Source organism: Thalia democratica, chromosome 2 (genome assembly GCF_965202585.1).
Source record: "Thalia democratica chromosome 2, ktThaDemo2.hap1.1, whole genome shotgun sequence".
NCBI classification, from domain to species: Eukaryota; Metazoa; Chordata; class Thaliacea; order Salpida; family Salpidae; genus Thalia; species Thalia democratica.
This window is the reverse complement of record NC_139166.1, coordinates 81,048,773-81,058,807: the sequence shown is the minus strand read 5'-3', so window position 1 is coordinate 81,058,807 and position 10,035 is coordinate 81,048,773. Positions and strand designations below refer to the sequence as shown.

The 10,035-nt window shown below is 26.6% G+C and overlaps 1 protein-coding gene across 1 annotated transcript; it reads left to right on the top strand.

The window, feature by feature from the left end:
- Positions 1–354: 354 nt before the first annotated feature.
- Positions 355–3,690, top strand: LOC145829009 (N-alpha-acetyltransferase 80-like). The gene is made up of 4 exons (XM_082936751.1): positions 355–464; positions 2,476–2,615; positions 3,120–3,334; positions 3,598–3,690. The coding sequence occupies exons 1-4, from the start codon at positions 355–357 to the stop codon at positions 3,688–3,690; spliced, it is 558 nt and encodes a 185-aa protein (XP_082792877.1).
- The last annotated feature ends 6,345 nt before the right edge of the window (positions 3,691–10,035 follow it).

Genomic DNA, 10,035 nt, shown 5'->3' with positions numbered 1-10,035 from the left:
TTAAAACATTTTTATGCAGTATTACTTAAGCTGCTACTTTTAAAAATTTTTGATTTTATTTAAAAAAAGTCGTTTTTATTGCTTATGTTGTTGTATTTAATTTTACGTATAAGCTGCCTGTTATATTTTTATGTTATATATTTATTATATATTTTCGTGTTAATGTCCGCTTTTTAAAGTTTACCAGAAGTTTTATGCAAAGAGTCTTTTAATAAAAGAAAGCAAAAAAAAAACTAAGATTTTTTTACCAAGAAAATGCAGCATTCGTAGTTTAATAAAAAAACAAAAGAAATTTCATTTATAAAGTTATTTTTGCTCAGATTTAGCCTGACTTTAGTGCAGTATTTATTTGTAATGTATTACTATGAAGATTTCGAGCTAGTTCCGATCCACGAAAGATTAGACCTCGCAGAAGATTGTTATGAACTTGTTAGCAGTGAATGGCCCATGAGCTCAAATTTAAAGTTAGTGTCAGGTTTTATTATTTTCAGTAAAGTTTTAGATAGTAATAGCTAATATAGCAATATCAGATTTCCAGATAATTAGTCTATATATTTTTTATTTCAGTTAAATTTAACTGATGAATTTAAACATGTAGTTATGGTTTTAAATTTCTTAGAATAATAAAGTAAGGTCTCGTAGTCCGAAGTCTTATTTTAGTTAAAGTAAAAATATGTTGCTTTTACTAAAAAAATATATTTTTTTCAAAATCTTATCAATAGTAGGATTAATATCAAGCAGAAGAACTTTTGTTAGGTTATAATCTTTTTTCAAATTTTTATTAATCGAATTGAAATCACTTCTATATCATATAAATTGAAAAGTATGACATCTTCATTCTTAACTAAATTATATTCTAAACAGTTGAAATTTTGCTTTATACATCCAGTATTTTTGATACCTTATCCCTTGCTTACAGTCAGAATGTAAGTAAACAAAAGTTTTTTCCCAGTAGTTCTATCAAACTTTTTTTAGTAAGCAGTTAGATTTCGGTACTTGAAGTTTGTGAAATAAAAGTTTAAACATAATGTCCTAACTTTACCTATGTTTTGATAATTTTTTGGTCATTCTCGAAATAAAAGTTATTTTAACCAATTTTAAGTAAGCTTTACTATATTTCTGTCAGTATTAAAGCTATAAATTCTTACATTAATTTTTCTCTCTTTTCTGATTCTCCTAAGAAATAAATTGTTTTTGAGTAAACGGTTTCCAGTGTATGTTACTGAAATAAAAATACTTATAGATTATAAACTGTATATAAATGAAAACAAATTCAATTTTTGAAAAATTAAAAAAGATAGTTTTTAAGATATTGCAAATAGTAAATATTGTATACAGTTTTTTTTTTTAATTAAACTCTTGTTATTTTCTCCTACCAAAGTTAAATCAGTAGTTACTTTTCAAAGATACGTCTACATGAACGAATTAACAAAAAACCTTGAATTTGAAAATTTAGACAAAAAAGCAACTCTGTATTAACAATTTTAAATTTTACTGAGCGACAAAAAAATAATTTAACTTAAGTTTTTTTAGATATCTTTTCCAGAAGATATAAATTTATTTTTTTACAATAACTACTATTGCTAATATAAAACACCCTGAGAATATGTATTATAACATACTAATTGAAATATAGGGATATTTTTTAATCTTAAATGGGACGCCAATAAAAAATGTATATGTAATTCATCGTCAATTTTATTAGAAGTTTAAAATACACTAAAATTTATCTCAAGAGTTAGTAACTAAAGTTGATCTTTTATTGTAGATATGTCAACTCAAGCTAGATACAAAAAATATAATTATTAAAACTTTTCTCAAAATCACAAGTAGTTAAATCACAAAAAAAAAGAAGCTTGTTTTGTAATTAAAATTTTCCTACTCTAAAAACAAATTTCTTAATAATAGTTTATTGAACAAACGAAAAATTGCCCGAAATTTTAAGGTTCAAGGACCTAGGTACACAAAAAGTCCTCTCGGTCATCGAGTTGCATACCCAAATATTATCTTATTTTCTAAATGTTTTACCATAAAATCAAGCCTTATACAGAAAAATAAATACATACTCAGTTTTTGTTAAATTCTAGCATTTTTATATTGCGAAACTAACAGAAAGTGTATGATAAAAACTAAAAAATATTTTAGATATGAATATTATTTACTAACTTTAACCTAATTTTTCCTTGTAAATAAAAAGAAGTCGTTTGGTTTGAATTAAAAAGCATCAAAATTTACGTACTTAAAATTAGTTAAGTGTTTTAGAACAAATTTACTAGTTGATAAATGATAGATTTTAAAATCAATATATTAATAGTGATCGATTTAGTTTTACAAAGTTTTGAAATGTTGAAGTCTTCTTAAGCTTGAAAAATAAGTTAAATTAAAAAATTGTTGATTCCTCTTCTAAGGGCAATTTTTTTCTGACGTAGAAACAAATTATAAACAAACAAACTACTTATGTTAATCTTGTTTCAGAAATGAGATGTTGTACAAGTCACGCGATGAATTTCCGCAAAGCTTAGTTCTTATTGATTTTAGAAACTCACACAAAATAGTGGGTCACGTAAATTTGTGCAAAACTATAGAAGACAAACAAGCCATATTTATTAATACAGGCTGGTTGTGTATGTTTTATTTAAAGAAATATATACTATTGTTATAAAGTTTTAAGTAGAGTTTTTTAACGTTTTAGACATCTAATTACCAGTTAGTTGTGCTATATACATGCTAAAGTATTACTTTGTTTTTTCTGACACCTTTTTAAAATATGGATACATTGCATATGTGGGTATTTTAAGTCAACTGATTTTGTAAAATTGTAATTTAAAATACTCAATCGTGTCTTTTTAACGAGCAATTTTGTTCTACCAGAAATAGAAAATTACTGCCATTTAAAACAAATCTTTTATGCATCACTTAACTTAAGTAAGGTTATAACTACTATACATAATTTAACAGTTACTTTTAAGTTGTAGTAGTTTTACTTTTGGGTAACAACTTTAAAAATTATCAAAAAAACTTTAGTTTTTGCAACATTTTCAGTCAAACTTTACTTAATACAGTAAAAATATTTCAAATATGAACGATTTTTAAAGGAAAAAAATAAATATATCCAACAGTGATAGTAGACGAGTCATACAGAGGAAACAACTTGGGTGAACTAATGATGTACAAGACAGAAGACTTTATCAAACAATATAGTTACAACAAGATTTTTCTCACATCAACTGATATATCGGCCGGTTTCTACTACAAATTGGGATATCATTACGCCCCCTATCCTGTTTGCCATGTTATCTTGTATAATGTGAATAAAACAAATGAGGAAATTCAGGTTTTAACATTATTAATTCTTTATTGATGCATTTTATAAGCTTTTTTACATAGACAAAAGCAGCAAGAGTTAAAAATAATGTCTTGAAAAATGTATAAACCAAGTTTCATTCAAAATTTTGAAAATAATATTAACTTGATATTTTATGTTGTATTGAATTGTATTGATAAATACTTGTTACAAGATTTTTTTTTAATTTTTAGCAACAAGAATTTTTTAATTGTTTACACATTTTTGTAGAAAATCAACATCTATTTTAACAGAATCTAAGTGAGAAGAACTACTGGATAAATCATTTAGGGAAGAAAATATATTTCAACGAAAGAAATCATATTTGGCTGATGAAGATGATCTAGTTCTTAACCTAAGTATTTATTTCATTGCTGCTTATTCTTACACTGTGAATTTACTGAAATCAATTTTTGTCTGTTTTCATAATAAACCTTGACTTTTTTTTGAACCAAAACATTTTTTTTTGAAATTTTTGAATAACTTAATTAGCTTTTATTTCTTGAAAATGTGAAGCTTATACCTACAACCAGATACTAAACAAAAAGCTACTTTCATTTTTATTAAAACTATAATGAGTAGTTCACGCACATTACTTAAACAGTATAAAGTTTGTTATTAATTTAAACTATTTCTTAATATTAATTTTGTAAGTGAATTTTGTTATAATCAAGTTAAAAAGTATTTTAACCTTAAAAGTACTTGTTGAAAAATGTTTTTTGGCCATTCTTCAGAGCTTCATAAATGAAGAAACATGTACACCATCTGGTAAATTTTATCTAAAAACCAAATGATTTTTGGTGTAAATTAAATGAAGTTTAGTTTATAAACTAATTACCTATTGAACTTAATTTTCGTTTTAATCTAGGGGTCGGCAGTCTTTTATAAGTAATTTTGCTCATTTTATAGGAGAAAAGTTGCTCGCGGACTGCGTTGTACAGGAAAAAGTCTTCCGCAGGTAGCAGTTAAATAAAAAGTTGTAGTAAACTATTAAAAGAAAACCTTTTTAAACCATAAGTGTGAAAAAAAACTAGGCAATTATTAAAGCACTATTAGTTACTTTTTATTAAATTAAAAGCCTAATTGTAAGTTTCAACTACAAAGTGGTTTTTTATTAAAGGCGGGAAACATTTTCCGACGACTAAAGACATTACTACTAAGTTAATAACTTTAAAAAAAGAGCTAATAGTTGTAAACAGCTAATTATTTTGTTAATTTAGATTGACACGGTGTTTTAACTTTATACTTGGTAAAATGGTAGTCGTGTATCTAAAATCAGAGCAAACAAGCCACAATTTCATGGCCGAAATTTGCTTTTAAACAAAGGCTTCTTAAGTATAGCTGTTTTAAAGACTCTGCATTTTTTGTAATAACTGCTAAACAATCATTTTTAACTTTCCGACGTCTTTGAAGTTTGTATTGCTTAATATATGTACGTTTTATTTATAACTACATGTTCTAAAACTTTTTGTTTTTGGAATAAAAATGTCTTAAGTATTAAATTCTAAGGATACATGCTTATTTTATGCTGTTGCTCAGAAAAAAAGATTTTCTTAATTGAAAGTAAAGTATTAGTTAATTAAAATTTTAGTTATTAAACATATAAATGAAACTTGTAAAATCTTCCATTTAATGTTTATTATATTTGTAAAACTTTGAAGTTATTGAAAATTTAAATTATAGTTAAGTTTATTTTTATGTTCATTGACACAATAAGAGCATACCGTTTAAGAACTATATGTTTTATAAATTTATTTCGACACTTAAAAAGATAATGAACAATATTATATAAAAATATTCAACTAAAATTTAAGGGTTATCAAAAATGACAATAATGTTAGAGGTTTAAATTTTATTGTTCTAGTTTTTCTTAAAGTGAGAACTTTACAGACTCCTAATTTTATAAACTTTTAACAGTTTTTAATAGTTAATTAGTATATATTATTAATCCGATTAACGTAAAGTGCCTTAATTGCATTTTTCCTCTCTCATTTAGGGTTTATTTGTGTTGTTTAAATCATTTTATTTTAAAAAATCAATTTGCCCAGGTTTTGTTCAAAATAAAATACAAACTAAAAAAAGTTAATATCAAAAATTTATTTATATGTGATTTTCGATTTAAAACTAAACTATTTTTGGAGAAAATAAAGACTAGTATTTTTTTTTCAATAGAAGTTAGATTTTTTTTGCACTTAATCAAATAACCTAACTTTTTATTCAATATGATGATGTAGTGAAGCTTTTAAATAAGAAACCAATAGTTAAACTACAGGTAGAAAAATTTTTCCAGCTAGTGATCAAACAGCGTTAAGACTTTTTATAAACTTGTTGTTATTAAAACGTCTCAGAGTTAAAATGATTTGTTTTACTTAACTTTCTTTTTGTTTTTGTAATATACGCACAAATTTGTTAATTTTTTATACCTGACTAGTTTAGTATAATAACATAATCAATCTTTATGTAAGTGAAAGCAAAATGTGGGCCACAAGTCAAAATATGTTGCCCGTGGCGTATTTGTTGGTTAAAATCTACCTTATCAAAAAACAAAAGCGAATATGATGAAACCTTAAAATTAGGCTAAAAATGTGATAGTTAGTAATATTTTTTTTTTATTATGACTTATTTTATCACATTTTTTGTTTTGAATAGTACAGAGTACTACAACTATTTGTTATAAGTGTGACTCGCAAAAGACCTTTTTTGTACAGTTCTGCCCGCGAGAAGTTTTATAGGAAGTTGTCAAGTTACTTATTAAAGCCTGTCGACCTTTGTTTTTGCATGACAGTAAACATAAAGACTAGAAACTTAAAATAGTTTAAAAAAATTAAGTTTGTATTATTTTGCAATGTTGAATAATGTTTTTTCACAATTTAAGTTCTTATACTTTTTGTTTTTTAATGAAAAGTTTAGTGATAAAGTAAAGTTTTGCTTGTTTTAAAGTATTTATTAAGCTTAAATATAAGTAGTTATTGTAAGTAGCTATTGTTAAACAATCTAAAAAATACTAAAAAATCAAAGTTCATAACGTACTTTTTATACATTTTAGTTAGTATTAGTAAAAGTTTTACTTTTACTACTCGACATAATCAAGCTCATTTTATAAAAAATAATTTTGGTTTCGCTGGTCGAAAAACAAGGATTGATCTGATGTTCAAATCTACAGCAAACAATGACCTCGGTAGTTGTGGCTATGACGTCACAAGTCTACAAGGTCACAACCACAACTTGCGTCCAAACAATCGGAACAGCCAAGCAGCCACTCAACTGAACACTGCAAACTCTGATGTTTCATACCATGAACTTCAGCCGGTAAACCCAAACGTTGTAGACTATTTCTACGATAACAACTACTACGTAGGACAGCAACCTAGTTTTAACATTAATCAGCAAGCAAATTATTTTGTGGATCATTTTGATGATGATAACTACAAAAACAGCCAAAACTGCGTTTTTGATCAAAACCAGCGTTGCTTGTACGACGACAATTTTTCCAGTTTTAACAACATACAGCAACCTTATACTGACAAGAACCAGTTTGTAGGACAGCAGTGCCATTTTTCAGGGTGTCAAGACCAGGCTGTGCAAAACGCCGTGCAGTTATACGATCCGACCCAAGGACTATGTCAGCGAAACGACCTTGACTTGTGTTCTGCTGATATTCCGCAACTAAGTCATCACACAAGCTGCTACGGTATGTGACAAATTTTTTGATTTTTATGTAAAGACTAATAACTTTAAAAATGCTTTTTAAAGGAAGACAGCGAATTCAAGCAGCAAACAGCAACTTGAATTGTACCACAAATCGATCATATGATCAGTTTCTTAGACAAGCAGACCAACAAAGCTTTGACAACAATGTAGTTAACAACAACCAGATTTCAGAACATAGATGCGATTTTTCAAAAGCGTATAATAATGACCAACTCAACTACGATCCAGATCAATATCGAGTACCATGTCAGCAGCCGAAAAATAACTACGACATTGATTTCGGTTCTGATAATATTCAGCAATGCATCCATGGTAAGTTTTTTTTAAATTAATTTAGTTAAGTAACCTAAGTAAAAAAAATTGAATCAAGCAGTGAACAATTTGTACTTTACTGATAATCAATTATTTAGTCAGTTACTAGCTCAAGAAGATCGAAAATAGGTTTGAAATGCTTAAAAAATTGTTAATAAATTTTTAATAACAAAATGTAAGACATATTTTCAACAGCTTTTGGAGACGCACAGCAAAGCTCGCCATTAAAAAACAAAAGTACGCAGCCTAAGAGTGTTTTGTTTAGCCCAAGCAAAACGGTAAGAAATTGTATACTTTGTTATATGTTTATTTTAAGACATTTACAAATTAAATTATGATTTTATTTTAGCCCAAGGACGACTCTGATTTTTACGATCCGACCCAAGGGTCATGTCCACAAAACAACTACGACTTTGATTTGTGTCATGCTAATATACCACAGCAAATTCAACAGCAGAATGTATACAGTAAGTGAAATTAATTTTGTTTTTATAGTTAAGATTAAGTAAACTTATAAAAGTGTTTATTCAGCAACACTTCAAACCGTGAATGCAAGCGCGCGTTTTACTGGAAATGAATCATTTAATCATTCTGCCTGTCATGAAAGCCAACAAAACCAGTCTTACGGTATTCACAGTTTTTAAATTTGAATATATTTTTGTATCACAAAACCATGACAACTTCTTTTTAACAGCTTTTGGAGACACACAGCAAAGTTTGCAGTTGGAAAATTTTACAAGCTTAAAACCTAAGAATGTTTCAATTAGCAACAGTAGCAATGTATGATATTGTGTTTAATACTTTTTACTTAACTTTTCTACTACGACTACATTTAAAGTTTTATTTCAGGTCACTGAAAACTCAGAGTGTCCTTCTATTGCATTGAATACGCCTACGAAAAAGTAAGTTTTTAGTATAAGCTAAAGGTATACTAAATATCTTATAATATTTTCAAACATAGGATGAAGACAATCTATACAAGCCATCGAAATAAAGCTGGTCATTTTAATCACAATATTTATCAACAATATGAAGACAAGCACAAATTATCGCGAAATATAATCTTGTATTTTGCTGGTTATGAGTTCAATCAGTTTGTCTCTCGAGAACTCCAAGAAAATCAACCTAAAAATATGCACAGTTTTTAAATTTTGTGTTAATTTTTTTATTTTTACTAAGCCCTAACAGTAATTTTTCAACAGCTGAAAACGCTCAACAAAAGTTACAACGCAAAATGGTAGATACAAGTAAGAAAACTGAAAATGTTTCGATGAACAAAGATGATAAGGTGAGTAATGAGTAATACAATCTACTTTACATTTTTTTGTCTTTTTTTACACTTGTAATTTTTTTTTTCAGCTCTTTGAAAGTCCTGACTGCGGATTCATTGCATCAAATAAACACCAAAAGAAGTAAGTATCGCTTGTTGATTTTTTTTTCACTAAAAACTAAGGCATATAAAGTTTTGTAAACCATAGAGTGAGGAGCAAATATACAAGTTATCAAATGAAGATACTTGTGGATCATTTTGAGCAAAATAATTATCTTCAGTACGGAGATAGGGAGAAATTATCAAAACTGACTGGACTATCTCAACTTCAAGTTTTTGTTAGTATTACAGTTATTTTTATTTAAATAATTAACTCAACTAAGTGTTTTGTTGACTTTAAATAACCCTGAAAACTGTACAAAGCCTGATTAATTTGTCTGAGTAATTTAAGAAACTTAGTGTAAGATAATTTTAAACATTTATATTTTAGCAACAACTATATTTCAGAACTGGTTCAATAATAGGAGAGTAAAAATGAGAAAAGAGCAAAAAATCAACAAAGGTTATAGAAAACGTTGTATACTTTTTTAAAAGTCGTACTTGAAAAATGTTATTTTAGGATTAAAAGAGTTTTGTATTATTCATTGGAAAAGAAAATATATTTGTTTTTTAATTACAACAGGTTTAACACCAACTAAACAAAAAACTAAAAAAGACAAGAAAAGTGTTAGTTTTCATGAATTATACTGAAAATAGAATTTAGATTGTTCTAACTATAAAGTACAAGTACATATATTTTTACGACTGAATACTATTTTCTAAGAAAGTTAATATATAATATTTTGCTTGTTTTAAGCGTTAATCATTAAAGTTCTTATAAACGATAGTAGTCACAAAATGTTTTTGCTAACTATAAAAAGTTTTATTCATTCATTAAAATAACTTACTTTTATTGAAAATATTTTTAGGAAACTTTAGCAAACGTTTCAAAACTCTCTAATGATTCACGTGAAAAATCACCAAGAACAAAGCCGTAAGTTTTGATAGATTTAGTTTATTTTTTATATTAATTGTTGTGTTTTTTTTTTTTAATTTAAAACTATAAATTATTTTTTGTTAAAAAAAAAAATTAAAGTGTAAACAGCCACTAGTTTAATTTTTATCAAATTATTGTCTTATTTTATTTTTTTTGTATGAATTTTCTCGATAACACCATGCAAAAGTTTATAAATTACTTTTTTATTATATAATATAACAGGCAAAGGTTGACAAGTAAACAATATGATGTGTTGGAAAGTTTTTATTCGGAAATAAATTTTTACCCCAGGATTGATCAATACGAGCAATTTGAGAAAGTAACCGGTCTCACCAACAAACAGCTAAGAGTTGGTTCAGTTGT